The following is a 15,524-nucleotide window of genomic DNA, read 5'->3' on the forward strand; positions in this document are numbered from 1 at the left end:
AACACAAAATATTTTTTGAGAACCATAATACATAATAATGAAAGTCTCAAGTTCAGAGAATATTAAGAAGGTTGGTTTTCCGTTTCCAACTGATTATAAGGCCCTTTCTATAATTTGATTTCATTGGGAATTTAAATTGATGTAAATTTATTTCCAAACTTAAAGTGTTGGCTAAAATATAATTGATCACTTTTTTTAGTAAAAAATGTTTATCAATACTTTTTTGACAAGTAGGCGACGACTTTTGTGCTGGAAGTTTCGGGAAACTCGCAGTACTTTTTTCATTCTCACCCAGACAGTCGGAACGAATCCAACAAAATTTCGGCTTGTTAAACTACGTTGTAAAAAGGGAAATTTTCTTAATTTTTTTTTCCTGGTTTTCCTAGCGGAGTAACAGCCGCACAAAATCTAATCCATCGATCCTGAAATGGAAGCCATGCGAAACAGAACTGCTGCGCGTGTTAAATACACTGCTGCTCCGAAGGAATCAAATGTAAGTGGTCGATTTTCAGGATTTACCAGAAGGTATTACATAATGTGTGCAACTAGGATGCCAGGTTCACCGAGGCTGAGAAGAAGACTATTACCGAGCTGAAGCAGCTCTATTTGGAGACCATTAATCTGGATGTTGCCCTCCAGCGCGACATTTACAACATGGAAAAGAAGTACGAGGACAAGCATAATGCCATTTTCGAGAAGCGCAAGAAGATTCTAGAGTAAGTCACATATGGTTATTAGGAGGCTACCCTAAATGACTTGTACTTTTCACAGTGAATTTAGGAAACAAAACTGTGGTGATTCGGAGTCTAATCAAAGCGTTCCTAATTTTTGGTTAAAGGTGCTCAAGTACTCATATACAGAGTTCATTAGCAAGAAGGATGAGAAAATTTTAGAGGTTAGTATTTTTGGACCTAATAGGATTTATATAATTTACTAAATAAGAACTGAGTTCCCGTGTAAATTGAATCATTTCACATTAATATAATACTTTATTCTTTAAGGTTCTTACTATATTTTCTTACATTAAATATTTAATGTTATACCTACATTTTCCACCGCAGTGCTTGTGCGACATTCGCACTCATCTCCATAACGATCCGGTGGTGAAGTTCGACATAGAGTTCCACTTCGACCCCAACGATTACTTCACCAACACCGTTCTGACCAAGACTTACTTCCTCAACTGCCTGCCGGATCCTGATGATCCACTGGCTTACGACGGCGCCGAGATCTTCAAGTGCGAGGGTTGCGAGATCAATTGGAAGGTGTCCAAGCACACCAAGGAGAAGGGTAAGGGCAATACGAACCAACTACGATGCTAACCATTCATATAAACCAACTTCTTGACCAGAGGGCCCAGGTGACCAGCCATCGTTCTTTGACTTTTTCTCGCCACCACAGCTACCGAACGATACCGAGGATCCCAACTACTGCGATGTCAATGTGAGATCAGAGCATTCTATTGACTAGATACAACTTACATCTATCTTCCATAGGCCATACTTCAAAATGACTTTGAACTCGGTTTTTATCTGAAGGAACGTGTGATCCCCAAGGCGGTGATCTTCTTCACCGGCGAGATAGCCGATTGCCAGAGCTCCAGCGAGTCGGAGACAGAGACTGACGATACCGAGGACGAGTCGGATGCCGAAGAGGAGTCGTCCAATGACGCCGACAAGTAAACTCGCTTCCGGTTCTCAATTTAACACTTTCGTTTTTTTAGAATTTATATACATTTTTAGCTTTGTTACACCAAACACCCAAACAAATTGTTGGTCTGTCCTTACATGCTACAGAGCTACCAAATAAGCATTTCATTATACATATAATATACCAAATTGATCGCGCGTTCTTTAATGCCTAACTGAAGGAATTTTTTTGTTTGTGGTTTTGGGATTCTTGGTTTTATACAATGCATTGAGCCTGGCGTATAGTACAAGGGCTGGATCAGATTGGAACGTAATACTAGTGGGCTGAGCTACAGCACTCGCTTGTAGCCAGCGTTGTGGGTTCATCGGCTTGGCCATGTCGTCGTCTCTAGCTAAAATTATAATCCAGCACGGCCTTCTTCGACAAAAAAAATGTATACAGTACATGATACAAACAATACAGTTAAATGGAGAGAATCTTCTATGGGGCAGCCAGTTCCTGAGATGCGGGAGGTGGAGGTGGTGGTGGCTGCTGGTCGTGCTGCGGATTCTCTACGCTGGGCACAACCACCAAAACATCATCCTCCTCTTCTTCCTGCTGTCCCGGCTCCAGGGAAACCTCCCCTAACGCATCCAAATGGTTGGCCACCACTTCGCACTCCGGCTTGCTGCTCTTGAAGCGCTGCAGTCCCAAAAGCGTTATGCTGGTGCCAGTCACATCGATGTAGACCAGATTGGGGGAACACTGCACCAGATGCTCCAGAGTGTTATTTGTGATGAGATGGTAGTTCCGCAACGACAGACGCTCCAGTCTGTTGTCAGGCGAGCGGTTGACGTTACGAATCCAGACAACGTCCGGTTGCACTGGACGTGGCGCTCGACCAAAGCTGTACATAGCCCGATCGGTAACATAGTATTGAGGTGAAGACGGCGACGTAATCGTCGGACGGTGGCGCATACGTCGATTGTGATCACGGTCCAGTGGGTCCAGCATGTTCCAAAACATTGGATGCTGCACCACCTGATCGTAATTCGGGCGCGGATGGGAACGATGGCGACGCGTGGCACACAGGACATTCATTGTGGGGTTCATGTAGATAACCTGATCGTGTCGCGGTAGGAACCGACTAAAGGCGGGATTATTCCCGCGCAGGTGACGGAATTGTTCCGCCGACTGCTCAATTATGGCCATCATATTACGGTGTTGGCGCTCGCGGTTCTCGTTAGCTTCGGGCACATATATGTAAGCGCGAGGCGTAGGTCTGGGTTCCGGTCGGGGATCCTGCCCGGGGGCCTCGGCATTGTCCGCATCCGCTGCTGGTGGACGTGGTGGAAGATCGGCAACCACACTTGGCAACGCGATCACCAACACAGGTGAGCGCACAGATGGTCCGCCATTGTGGCCATTTCTGGGTGGCGATGCAACCTCAGATTTGTCCGACGAGGAAGCCGAGGTGCCCGACGTCGAGGAGGTGTCCTCATCCTCGGATTCCGATGGGGCTCTGATTCTTTTGCCCTGAAGTTCTTCGCTATTCGAAGTTGACTCTGCTTGCACGGGCGACTGCTCCTCCTCCTTTCTCTCGTTGCAGTTGTCAGAGTTGAACATATCGGTTCCCTCCTGCCCTTTGCCCTGCATGCATGCTCGTAGGTGCTCCATGGCGGCACGTGATGTAGACGGCTCGTCGTCATTGAGAACTTTCACCGCATCCAGCTTCGGGGGGACAGCCTCGTCAGTGGCGTTGCCGTTGTTAGTTTTCTCTGCAGAGGTTTGTTCGGCGGGGGGGTTTGGCGGCGACTCCAGGAGCAGTTCCTTGAGGTTCTCGATGGCGCTGAAGCACTGCAGATCTGGGTTGTTGATGGGCGTCAGACGTAGATCTAACGACTGAAAAACATGGCATATTACAAAATGAGCTAACCAACTAACCAATGCCAACCTCTAGTTTTTGGAAACCAAAACGGGCAGCCATGCTGCCATAGGGCACAAACTTGCAGAGCATCTGGCAGCCCTTAAGACTAAGACGACGCAGGGATGGCAGCTTCGAAAGTCCCATAATGTAATAGGGCTCGAACCAGGTATTGTCCTCAATGCTGAGATCCTAAGTGTCAAAGAATACATTGAATAACCAGTCAGCCGCTTAAATTTACTAACGCACCTCTAGATCCACCAGATGCACCTCAATGGAGTGGAATATGCTCTTGGCCATGTTGCCCACCTTGACGCTGCAATCAATCAGCTTGAGGCGCTTTAGCGACGAGGGAAACTCAGAAATGTGTATCTGAAGGAAAAGAAAACATTAAATAATATAGTAGAAATTCCAGGAGCGCACTCACGTATTCGAAGTCCAGACTGACGCCCTGCAGTTCTAGCACCTTTAGTTGGGTGGCCACTTTGGGAAAGACGGAGCTCAGGGTCTGTGTGAATTGGCGGCCCTCGCCGGCTACGTGCTGAGAGGATGGCGGTCCGCAGATTTTGATAGTGTGCGTCTTTTCGGTGGCCCGACCGAGGATCTCCTCGAGAATGCCCATGGGCAGGGGACCGTTGCTGAGATCTATGCAGTGATAGAAACGATGGTCCAAAAGGAGATTCTCCAAACGAGGCGAGCAACTGGAAAATTTTGTAGGTTAGTACGCGAAACAAAGATTATTTATAGTGTAAGGTCATCAAAATCTCTATCAGTCAACTATTGGGTTTTACTCATCAAAGTCTGTTAATAACTTATTAATAATAAAAAAATACATAACTTAAAGAAACATTTCTGGTCAATCAGAATTACATTACTGTCCATAGACATGAGCAAACATGATATATCAGACCAAAACAAAGTTATCTACAACAAAATACATCACTTCCAAAAAAGTTATAGTCTTATCGGGGGATTTCCCATGCTGCCTAGAGATTTTCGGAACTCAGCTGATAACGGTGGACTCACTGCATCATCGCCATGATGGAGAAGGTGTCCAGGTACTGGAAGATCTCGATGAGCACCTCATCGCAGAAGTCGAGCAGGTTGCGCCCCGAGTCCTGGACGCGCTCCAGTTGCTCCTCCTCCTCATCCCCCCTCTTGCGCTGCTTCACCTGCGGCTCCTCCTCGGCCGGGATTTGGGACGGCAGAGGCTGCGGGGGCGCGGCGGCCGGCTCTCGACCACAACGCTCGGTGGACGGGAAGCGGCGCTTTGGCGCTGCAATGCACGCACTGCCCACTTCGGCCTGGTCCATTGCTTCGGCTGCTCCTGCACTTTATTGCCAATTTTTTTTCTTGCAGCTTCGTTTTTTGCTAAAATGCAAGTAACCAGTGTGACCGTTGGCAGATCACGAGCTAAAACGACGTTAGGGGTGTTCGACTGTTGCGAAAAGATACCGCGTAAAAATTTGATGCGTTTGCACTGCTTTTAATAACAACTTTGGTTTTGTTTTAACTCTTCCGAAATTTATTACAAACATTTTAATTCAGAGATACTGGAAGCTTTTCATTTGTCACATTTGAGTTTTTTATCATCTGTTCCTAAATTGCAAGGTAATCCAAGGTAATACCAAGTGACAAATTTTTATGATACAAAAAATTACCGTTACAAAAAATGTATTACCTCTTGCCTAAAACTTAAAAAACACATTATGGAGATCGTTATTAGTACATCCAAATGTGCAATAGGTGTTTAATTGCCTGTGAAAAAAGTTACTTTTCTCGATTTCGGCTCAGAAAAGATAGGCTAAACATTTGACATTTGCGAAACTTTAAATCCCTATTAACCATTCAGCAAATATTAGGTGGGAATGGGTTATAAATGACTTTGAAACTGAGCGCCACAGTGCGACCGCAGTATGATTCAGCTTGGTATTTTGGCAGCGGTGCGCGACGGTCACACTGACAAGACAGACAAACAACAAAAAATACCGTTTCGACCGCTAACAAATATTTCATCTCGACTTGACTCATTCCCATTCCCATTTCCATTTCGGTTGATCGTGTCGCGCCTGCAGCATGTCTGAGAAGCCGACTGTTCTGATTTTGGGTGGTGAGTAGCCCCGCAGTGCCCGGATCCACTTGGCCCCAACATCCGCTTATCACCGACTGCATCGCTTCTGTGCATTTATCTCTGTGCCCCGCAGGCTGCGGCTTCATCGGACGCAACTTGGCCACTTATCTGCTGGACAATGAACTGGCGCAGGAAATACGGCTGGCCGATAAGACCCCTCCCCAGATGGCCTGGCTGAACGAGGAGCAGGCGCGGGTCTTCGAGAGCGATCGGGTGGAGTTCTGCAGCGCCAACCTAATAAACGCCGGTAGGTAGCCCTAACATTAGGGTGGCTCGCTCAGTGAGGATGTGATTAATGTCGCGAAATAACAGAACCCTTGAAAGATAAAACCCTCTCGACATTGTTCAATGTTAAGTGAATCATCTTAAGAAGTTAGAACTGGATATATATTAATATTTCCACATAGTAGGGCCCTTTTGAAGGTCTTATAGATCAATGATAAAGGTAAAGATGGAGATTCCCATTCAAGACTTCTAAACAATAAATATTAAAAAATTGTCCCTTATCTTAAAAAAAGATAAAAACAACCAATTTTAGGTTGCTATAGACTGAAGTCCCCAAGAATTCCCAAGCAATCACCTTACTCTCTCCTCCCGAAACGAGCCACCCTAATGCTGTTGCACCAAAACAGGTTCTGGAACGCTCCCCTTTGTTTTTACCAGCCTCTTGCAAGGCGGCCTTTGCGCCACACCCCACGACCGGAAGGGCCTGGGATATAGTGTTCAACTGTGCGGCCGAGACGCGTGCCAACCAGGACGATGCCGTCTACAAGGAGGGCATCCTGAAGCTCAGCCTGAACTGCGCCAACGAGGCGGCCAACCAGCGGGTCAAACGCTACGTGGAACTTAGCTCCGGATGCATGAACAGCAGCGAGAAGACGCCGCTGAAGGAGGACTGCAAGCTGGATCCATGGACGGGCGTGGCCAGGCAGAAGCTGAAAGTGGAGAAGGAGCTGGCCAACATCGATGATCTCAGCTACACGGTCGTCCGTTTGCCCGTGGTCTATGGCATTGGCGATAAGCGCTATTTGAGTGAGTCTCCCTCTTCGCTGATTCCCGATAATTGATGTAATTGACAAAACCCGACCCCACCAACCGCTCATTGCCTTCCGTTCACAGTGCCGCGCATTATAATCGCTGCCATATACAAATACCTCAACGAGACAATGAAGCTGCTGTGGAACGATGCCATGCGTTTGAATACGGTGCACGTAGCGGACGTGTGCGCCGCCATTTGGCAATTGGCTCAGAGTCCCAAGACCGCCGGCCAGATCTACAATATCTCCGATGATTCAGCATCGACGCAGGGTAGCATTAGCAATCTATTGGTGGATATTTTCGACATCAACTTGGACTTTTTTGGTCTTGTCATGTCGAATTTGGCAAAGGTAAGTTAGCTTGAACACTTGGCAATAAAGTTCCCAAAAATAAATCTCTAAAAAATTTCTGATTACCATATAAACAGTTCCTAAGTAGTACCTGGTATCTTACTAACCAAAAACCACACTGCTTAGCGTAATTAGGTGTACATTATTAATCATTTTACATTGTTTTTGCAGCTTTATCCCACGGACACCGTTGGTGAGATCAACGACAAGCACATGGCACCCTGGGCCGAGATTTGCCAGCGCAATGGCATCGACAACACCCCGCTGACACCCTACCTCGACGAGGAGCAGCTCCAGCACAAGCACCTCTACTTGGACAACACGAAACTGAAAGACTTTGGCTACGTGCTGCAGCATCCGAAAGTCACTCGCGAGCTGCTCATGGAGATGATCAACGACTATGTGAAGCAGCAATTGTTTCCGAAATCTTTGATTCTTTGATGGGCCTCTCCAGCCGAAAGATCGCACAACGTTGACATGCACTTAGATCCGGAGACAATTATACCCTGTAGCTTGTAAGCATATAGTTTTTTGAACGATTATTACACCTCTTCCAATTTGTATACGGACACGGGTACTCTCACATGTACGATGTACTGTACCTCAGTTTTTTTCCACAAAAGTGTACTTATAGTATTATATAGAACCCATATATTTTTGATACATTCCAATTGATCCAACGATATATACGTTTTTGCGTACAAGTAGTTTGATATTGAGAACAACAATTGTATTCCATTGTGATTAGCTAAGTGGCCAACTTCAATTGACAATTAAAATGCACTGGTTTAGAGTTTAGTTTTGTGTATATTTGATTATTTTAATGTTACGGCAACGGAGCGATCGTACGATAAACGTGACTTGACGGTACGAGACGTTGCGATACATAATTGAAAATGCAATTGCTTCACTTTGACGCTCATTAACTTAAAAATTACAGAAAATCAACAATAATAAGCTCGCAACTTTTTCAACTTAATACGAAACACGGGCGAAAGTTGGCTTTTGTTTTTTGTTTGTTAAAAAGAGTAATTCCGGCCAGCTCCAATTGCCATAGATATAAATTACGATTCTTGCATTTCGGTTTTGTGACATTTTCATCTAAGACGGCGGTGCATGGAGCAATAGCAATAGTTATGCTCTTGAGTTCGATTGCTTAATAAACTAGTTAAGAGTCTGGGGGCTAATCAGCACACTCAGCGCGCTTAGAAGGCCAGGCCGGCATCGCGGTATGTGGTGAAGATCTTCTCGATGGAGTTGACATAGGCAGCGGTTCTGAGGTCCAGGCCGAGGTTGTACTTCATGGCCGTCTTCATGATGGCGCGGGCGGAGCGCTCCATGGTGTAGTCCAGTCCAGAGTGGACGATGTCCTTCTCGGAGGCGCCGGAGATGCGCTTCTGGAACGACTCGGAGGGGGTCACGGGGATGCGACCGCCCACACGGCCGAAGCGACGCTCCAGGGACTCTTGCACGGACTCTGCAGGAAGACAGCGAGTGGGGATACAAAAAGGATAAAGCAATTAGTTGAGAGTGCCACATGCTTATAGGGAAAAGTACATATATGACAATGTTACAAGCCACCAAATAATTACAGATACTGAATTAAAAGCATTGGACTTGATGGTTCCCAAAATTAGTGTTAATATGATATAGATATGGGCTCTGGATGCTTGAGGATTATGCAAAAATAACAAATAAAATAGGCATGGGTACAGAACAAAACTAACTACAAAATGTTTACATAACAAATAGGGTTCACATGAGGTAAAAATATTTGTTTTTTTTTGGTTTAAGGATGGATGGGTGGAAACGAAAAGAATTAATAATTAGAATGTACCGTCATTAATGATTCTTTCAATTGACTGTTGGACTGAGGCTACATTGTTGATAGAGAAACGGAAAAAAGAAGAAGAATAAACAACGAATTACTTAGATGATACTTCAAAATTAAATTACGATCTTAAAGTCTCTTGGTGGTGGTTTTGGTTTGTTTTTGTGTCGGTGGATAGGATCGAAAGTAAAGTAAACCAAACGAAATTTGGAAGGAGGAGAAACCAGTTTAAATCTGAACCGATTTGGGAAGAGCAAGTGCTGAAAGAGCAAGCGCTATTCTGTACAGGTTTTTTGATTCTCTAAATAATTGCTTAAGTAATTCATAAACCGATAAATGAGATGGCATGATCAATGAGCCGAAAATAGATAGATAGAGATATGAGTAGCAAGTGCCTTCAAGAGCCTACTGTTTTTAGATAATCCTAGTAATATAACTTACCGAGCAGATGGTAGTTGGACTCGCGCTCGTACTTGAAGGTCAGACGACCGTACGAGACGTGGTTAAGGTTCTTCAGCCACTCGAAGAAGGAGACGGTGACACCACCGGCGTTGATGTACAGATCGGGGATGACCAGGATGTTGCGGTCGATCAGGATCTTGTCGGCAGCGGGGGTGGTGGGGCCGTTGGCAGCCTCGGCAATGATCTAGAATAGATTGAAAACCATTAAAATAAATATTACTAATGTGTTATAATAATTAAAATCTAATTATGTACTCTAGCTATAATATGTTCAGTTGGTTGTTAAATTGCTCATGTTCTGGTTCTATTCTTATTTTAGTTAAGAAGACTTGTTTTTGTTTTAGATAATATTGAATAGAAACGGATTTCAAAAGGTTTCCATTTCCATCTTATATAATCATACCAAATCTAAAATTATGAATATTTCTAGAACATAAGTTTCTTTAACCTTTCACTTAAGATAAATAGTTTTAAAAGAGTCCTCTCTACCTTAGCTTGGATACGGTTGGCATTCTCGCTGGTGATGACCTTCTCGACGGCAGCTGGAATGAAGATGTCGCACTGCTCGAACATGAGGTTCTCGCCCTCGTAGGGCTTGGCGTTCTGGTAGCCCACGATGGTGCCGTGCTCGTTCTTGTAGTCCTCCAGCAGCTTGGGGTCGATGCCCTCCGGGTTGAACAGAGTACCATCGTGCTCAATCACTCCGATGCAGGTGGCTCCGGCGCGGGTGAGGTAGCGGGTGGTGTGCAGACCCACGTTTCCGAAGCCCTGGACGATGAAGGTCTTGCCGCCCCAGCCGGGAGTGGTGCCTAAAGATTCAGATACATCCATGTCAATAATCCTTTCTATACTATATAGTCCCAATAAAAAACCCACCGATCTGGCTCATGTAGTTGGCCTCGTTGATGAAGTTCTCCAGGCCGTGGAAGACACCGCGACCGGTGGCCGAGACACGTCCGTGGATACCGCCCTGGTTGATGGGCTTGCCGGTGACACAGGCATGGGCATTGATGTCCAGGTGACCGATGGTCTTGGCATAGGTGTCGGCAATCCAGGACATCTCACGCTCGCCAGTTCCCATGTCGGGGGCTGGGACATCGACGCCGGGTCCGATGAAGCCCTTCTTGGCCAACTCCAGGGTGAAGCGGCGGGTGATCTTCTCCAGCTCGTGCTCGGAGTACTCCTTGGGGTTGATCTTCAGACCGGCCTTGGCACCGCCGAACGGCACATCCACGCAGGCGCACTTGAAGGTCATCAGGGCGGACAGGGCTTTGACCTCATCGCGCGACACATCCAATGAGAAGCGGATACCTGCAAAGGGAAAGCAATTGCATAAGCACATTACGTATGCGACAGGTGTACATTCAGAACTTGCTGCGACCTTGATGCAGCTTTCATTTTTGGCCTAAATCCAACAGACAAATCCCAAAATAGACGACAAACTACACGAATTCCTCGCGGAAAGCAAAAGTTTTCCTCGATGCGATGATGATACAATCGACCATTTCTTGGCTGGGCTTTTTCCAAGCACGTGCCCCTAAAGAAAATCATTGCATCTGGCAGACGTGGGCGTGGGGAAACCTTTCGACGATGGCGCAACAGTCTCAAGAACAGAACCCATAAAAAAACACCTCTTATCTCTATTTGCCTGGCACATTTAATTTTGATATCTTTAGTCAAGGGGCGATTAGATAGGAAAAAGTTTCCTGCCTGTAATTCGAATTTAATAAGCGTGTTCAATTGTAAAAACTTGAAAGAGCAAAGTGCTCGCTTTTATGGGTCGTTAAATATATAAATGGTACTTTATTGACCTGAGCAAGTTCCATTGAATGGCCTTTATATGTAGAGCAAGCTGAATTAATGACTTCCCTAATTTTAAAAGCGGGACGAGCCCCCAAAAACAAGACTATAAAAACTGAAATTAGCTTAGTTCTTTGGAGTAATTAAAATGCCGTGTTGCCATGCCGATAGTGACCATGAATCGAATGAACTTTAGGTTTCTTCAAAAAAAACTTAATCATGGTTCGGTTTTGGCACTCGAAATGAGTTCTTGGCATTATCAGCTGGGTGTATTCATTGGGGCCCGGCAACTGGAACTTATAAACAAAAATACGATGAGTACACGGATTTGCAAATTATTATGTACTGGGGTACCTTTTTTGTAGGGGCATACTGGTGTTATAGTACATTTCCATGTCTCGAGTAGAGCCAGAAAACTATGTATCGTTATAGTTACTTGTAAACAATCTTAAAATAGACTCTTCAAGGGTTTTACTGAATCTCTAATCTTTTTAAGCAAGTAATCTTCGGATTATTATAGTTTATTATTATAAGATAATTTAACTATTATTAGCACACTTAGAGATTCATAAGAATGGTAGATGTTTGACTTCCTGGAACAGTATATAAAGACCCTTAATATAGAATGATGTTTACCAATCCTACTTTGGAACCACTGTTTTCGTTTGAAATCATTAGGTTTTGCTTGGGGTATTTTTGAGTCTGGGGACCCTCTCTTCCGCATTCCATCTTTGGCTTTCTGCTGAGAGAGCCAAGTCGTCATTTCGAACCGCGAATCGAGCTGAGATATGTGCTGACTGTACCCGGTTCGCTTGACGACAGCGACGCCCTCTCTATTTGCCGAGGCCCCGGTCTTTGCCTCGCCTTTCTTTTCTTTTCGCTTATGTATGTTTACCATAAAAAAACCAAAAACAAAAGAACAGCAGAGGCAGAAATATGAAATGCCAGAAGACCAGCGGCAACCGGCTTTATCAGGCGACTTGTTTTCGTTTTTTGCCCAATAGGTTTTCGAAAAACAATACAAAAATGAATCTATTAAAGTTCCGACGACAGCTAGCCTAGCCTGGTATGGCATGCTTATACAATCGGTGCGATAACACATTTGGGGGCTCGATCGTGTGGCTGTGTGTGCCATATAGCCACGTCTGTATGTCCATATTCTATATGTATCCCCCATTGGCAACAGGCGACGACGATCTTTTCTTTCGGATAGACCAAACCGGTTGCCTCAGTCAGCCAGTCAGCTGACCAGAATTCTGCGCCATATGATTAGAATGCTGAGTGCAAAAACTACATACGCTCCGAAATCTTTTTGCCAGGGGGCCTTGAGGCCTGCCAAGATCTACAAGTTGGGTAAGAAATGCGATAAGGAAAGGAAGTGACGTATATATATACTTATGTGGACGCACCCCCAGCAGAATTGGATGAGCTAAAAAACATGCCATTTCGATGTATAGATTTCTTCGTGAGAAACTACTTAGCTAAGGTCTATATCTTGGACAGGTTTGTTTGTTTTCCTGGGGGGTAAGGCCCATAGTCCACTTCATAGTAACACGATTGACACCGATTTGCATTCGAAATTTCGAGTGCAGCTCTCGAGTGGAGTACATAAAATCGGAACTCGTTTGTCAATAAGATAACTGACGAGTGTTTGTGGGAAATGAAAATGCTATTTACTTGAACTAATGTGTGCAATGTGCAAGTGTACAAATACTGGGCCCCCATATATGTAAAATATAATATATAGTGGCGATAGGGACGCCTTACATTATCAGTTTTGATGAACTGTCTCCACGTTTTTTGTATTTCGAGGCATTCGGTTCTGGGTTGTAGTTAAGTAATTACAGAGCAGACCCCTCAATTGTCTAGACAATTTAGATCAGTTCATCGACATATGTAGAAAGTGCCGTGGAGCAGATCAAATCAGTTTTGAATGGACCCCCATACGTTGAAATCATCCACAGTGGTACAGAAAATGACGCATTCATCATATTCTTCCAGTTTTTTGTTGAATTTATCTTCTTTTTTTTGGCACAACGTGACTATCACGTGAACAAAAACCGATCTGACAGACACCCCAGGCAAATTGAAACCAGTTTTGCAAACGCACACACAAAACAACATTCAGCAGACGCGGGTATAAAATGAAACGAAGTTCACAAGCCGGCTTTTAAAAGGCAATTTCGCCGAAATTCGAGACCGGACTCGAATGTACGCAGAACGTATTAAATAATTAACAGCCAAATGGCAGATGGATCAGCGGGAATTAGCATTAATTAGAGGACGGCCATTGGGCCAACAGAAAAATGGTGGCCATTAAACACTGACCATTGATCTAGTACTAAGTAAATAAACAAACTAGCAACTTTTAGCACCTCCGACTGAAATAGCAGAGCCCCCTTATTTAGATGAATCATTAACGAGACATAAGGTGGAATCGGTCAGTTGGTAACACGACTGTTTACTACTTTTGTTAACCGAAACAGGCCACATGATCGATTTTAGATTCGAAAACAAGATCATAAAGTGCCAAGAAGCGTGGCAATAATCTTAAACGACAACAAATGGTATAGGGGCATAGAATTTTCGGCTGTTTTGTTTTCTAATTTTGCGCATAGCCAAGGTCAGATAAGATTCCCGTGTCGAGTATTTTTCACTTTTTTTTTCGGCACTTGATAAGCACTGAACTGATTCTATAATTAATTATGCGAGACAAACAAAATTCGGAACAAACAATTTTCATGGCCCGACAACAAGGGGATTTCGGGCTTTGGGGGCGTTATTTTTTTACCCAGTACTTGACTCACTGTGCAGCGCTGTGTGCTCATTTCAATTAGAAAGCAAAACACAAGCAAGAGTTCATTATAAATAGCACCCAGCCAAAGGAAAAACAAACACCAGAGAAAGAGAGCAAACATCGAAAGAATCGAAATAAATTTGCCAGCTCGAAAATAATAAAATGTGCGAAAAAACAGGGGAGGGCAGAAATTGAATTGTACATCTGTTATTTTGAATGGTGGCACACTTGAAGGGTTTGGAAATCTAATGAAAACACGTGTCCTAACGGGTGAGCCTTATGCAATTCGGTCTAAAAACCCTAAAACACACAAAAAAAAAAGGGGGCGGTGTCGGCTAAAACGTAAACAAAACAGGCGGCAGAACATGCGCAGAACGAGGGAAAGGGGGCCTATGGGGCTCATACCGAGTTACATAACACGAAAAATCAAGACATAATGCCAGAAATGCCAAAGGAAAAATCGATTTGGCAGCAAGCAACAAGGGGCGGTATGCGGGTTTTCAAATGTGGAACTTATGCTGACATATTTAAGCTTTAAATATGCGGGGTTATAGAATTTTTCTTTAAAAACTAAGGGTTTTTAAAGCACTTTGTTGCTTTACATTTTGCATACAGAAAGAGAAGCGAAATATTATGAAGAGTTTTGCCTATTAGATCATAAATTAAGGGAACTCTGACAAAGAATTTATAAGGAGGAGGATTTCCTATAGCAATTACAACCCTAGACTTACGGACCTTTTTTACTAGAACTTGGTCTCAATAAAATCCCAATTTCCACTGGTATTTTACTAATAAAACTTGGGACTTTTAGGGTACATTTTCCCCACCGAACTATGGGTAATAAATCTTGGTCAAACACTTGCCTCCCTTGGTGGGCGTCTTGTGGGTGCTGTGCTGGGCCCGGTAGCCGGTGATCATCTCGTAGTTGCCGGCATCGCGGCGCAGGGGGAAGGCGATCTCGATGATGTGGTCGCAGGGCTGCATCAGCATGAGGATGCCCTTCACCTTCTGCTTCTTCTCGTCGCGGGTCAGCTTGCCCTTCATGTCATCGATGAGGGACTCCTCGGCGATCTGGCAGCCGCGGTGGAAGAAGTACTCGACCATGTCGAAGAAACGCGGATCCTTGGCAGTGGGCACATCCTTGAGGCGGTCGGGAATCTGGTGCTCGGTGGCATAGCCCCTGGAGGAGTGCATCACGGCGGTGGGCAGGGCCTTGGCCAAGGTGGACAGCTCCTGCTGGCGCAGGGCTCCCTGGCGGGCCAGACTCTTCAGGTGATACATGCTGATGCTGCTTGCTTGCTGGACTTGGAGTTCCTCCTCTTCGTTTGCTTTCTGCTCTACCTGTGCTGTTGACTCCGCTGCTCAACAACCGCTCGTTTTCGACCGCCGCACCAAACTGAACGAGAAACTTGGGTAGATATGTATATATATTCTCTTCAAGCTGAAGGCGAAAAGCTCTGTGAGTGCCCACTAGAAACTCGGATGGTGGGTTATTCGTGGATTGTAAAGTGAAGGTCTGTAAGGTAAGGTACTTAAATAAAAATGTGGGACAAAATGAAACT

The 15,524-nt window shown here is 44.8% G+C and overlaps 4 protein-coding genes across 5 annotated transcripts; 2 read left to right on the plus strand and 2 right to left on the minus strand.

Annotated features, from left to right (window-relative positions):
- The first annotated feature begins 276 nt into the window (after positions 1–276).
- LOC119562064 (nucleosome assembly protein 1-like 1) lies at positions 277–1,842 on the plus strand. The gene is made up of 6 exons (XM_037875393.1): positions 277–493; positions 550–716; positions 772–895; positions 1,062–1,290; positions 1,352–1,443; positions 1,497–1,842. The coding sequence occupies exons 1-6, from the start codon at positions 428–430 to the stop codon at positions 1,680–1,682; spliced, it is 864 nt and encodes a 287-aa protein (XP_037731321.1). The 5' UTR covers positions 277–427; the 3' UTR covers positions 1,683–1,842.
- On the minus strand, positions 1,827–5,084 carry LOC119562048. The gene is made up of 5 exons (XM_037875392.1): positions 4,580–5,084; positions 3,981–4,254; positions 3,803–3,925; positions 3,584–3,745; positions 1,827–3,531 (listed from the first exon to the last, which is right to left on the minus strand). Exons 1-5 carry the CDS (start codon positions 4,864–4,866, stop codon positions 2,131–2,133), a joined length of 2,247 nt encoding a protein of 748 aa, XP_037731320.1. The 5' UTR covers positions 4,867–5,084; the 3' UTR covers positions 1,827–2,130.
- A 419-nt stretch (positions 5,085–5,503) lies between these two features.
- LOC119545849 lies at positions 5,504–7,870 on the plus strand. Its single transcript, XM_037851819.1, has 5 exons — positions 5,504–5,663; positions 5,758–5,931; positions 6,348–6,716; positions 6,804–7,072; positions 7,244–7,870. The coding sequence occupies exons 1-5, from the start codon at positions 5,630–5,632 to the stop codon at positions 7,511–7,513; spliced, it is 1,116 nt and encodes a 371-aa protein (XP_037707747.1). The 5' UTR covers positions 5,504–5,629; the 3' UTR covers positions 7,514–7,870.
- LOC119545847 (glutamate dehydrogenase, mitochondrial) lies at positions 7,860–15,367 on the minus strand. 2 transcript variants are annotated; one of them, XM_037851815.1, is made up of 6 exons: positions 14,826–15,367; positions 10,242–10,676; positions 9,855–10,174; positions 9,345–9,549; positions 8,910–8,948; positions 7,860–8,549 (listed from the first exon to the last, which is right to left on the minus strand). In XM_037851815.1, the coding sequence occupies exons 1-6, from the start codon at positions 15,241–15,243 to the stop codon at positions 8,278–8,280; spliced, it is 1,689 nt and encodes a 562-aa protein (XP_037707743.1). In that variant the 5' UTR covers positions 15,244–15,367; the 3' UTR covers positions 7,860–8,277. The 2 variants fall into 2 exon arrangements, with proteins under 2 accessions (XP_037707743.1, XP_037707744.1); XM_037851816.1 differs by lacking the exon at positions 8,910–8,948.
- Positions 15,368–15,524: the final 157 nt, after the last annotated feature.

The sequence above is a fragment of the Drosophila subpulchrella genome, chromosome 3R (assembly GCF_014743375.2).
Source record: "Drosophila subpulchrella strain 33 F10 #4 breed RU33 chromosome 3R, RU_Dsub_v1.1 Primary Assembly, whole genome shotgun sequence".
Taxonomy (NCBI): Eukaryota; Metazoa; Arthropoda; class Insecta; order Diptera; family Drosophilidae; genus Drosophila; species Drosophila subpulchrella.

Bases quoted from the DNA above. Each gene is read 5' to 3' on its own strand.
- LOC119545847 (XM_037851815.1), bottom strand. From the start codon at position 15,243: ATGTATCACCTGAAGAGTCTGGCCCGCCAGGGAGCCCTGCGCCAGCAG. The intron at 8,949-9,344 runs GTAAGTTATATT...TCAACAATGTAG, and splicing joins GTCCAACTACCATCTGCTCG to CCTCAGTCCAACAGTCAATT. The intron at 8,550-8,909 runs GTACATTCTAAT...GTCTTCCTGCAG, and splicing joins TGAAAGAATCATTAATGACG to AGTCCGTGCAAGAGTCCCTG.
- LOC119562048 (XM_037875392.1), bottom strand. From the start codon at position 4,866: ATGGACCAGGCCGAAGTGGGCAGTGCGTGCATTGCAGCGCCAAAGCGC. The intron at 4,255-4,579 runs GTGAGTCCACCG...AAAATTTTCCAG, and splicing joins TCCATCATGGCGATGATGCA to TTGCTCGCCTCGTTTGGAGA. The intron at 3,746-3,802 runs GTGCGTTAGTAA...TTTGACACTTAG, and splicing joins TGCATCTGGTGGATCTAGAG to GATCTCAGCATTGAGGACAA.
- LOC119562064 (XM_037875393.1), top strand. From the start codon at position 428: ATGGAAGCCATGCGAAACAGAACTGCTGCGCGTGTTAAATACACTGCT. The intron at 717-771 runs GTAAGTCACATA...TACTTTTCACAG, and splicing joins AAGCGCAAGAAGATTCTAGA to TGAATTTAGGAAACAAAACT. The intron at 1,444-1,496 runs GTGAGATCAGAG...TATCTTCCATAG, and splicing joins CCAACTACTGCGATGTCAAT to GCCATACTTCAAAATGACTT.
- LOC119545849 (XM_037851819.1), top strand. From the start codon at position 5,630: ATGTCTGAGAAGCCGACTGTTCTGATTTTGGGTG. The intron at 5,664-5,757 runs GTGAGTAGCCCC...TGTGCCCCGCAG, and splicing joins GACTGTTCTGATTTTGGGTG to GCTGCGGCTTCATCGGACGC. The intron at 6,717-6,803 runs GTGAGTCTCCCT...TTCCGTTCACAG, and splicing joins TGGCGATAAGCGCTATTTGA to TGCCGCGCATTATAATCGCT.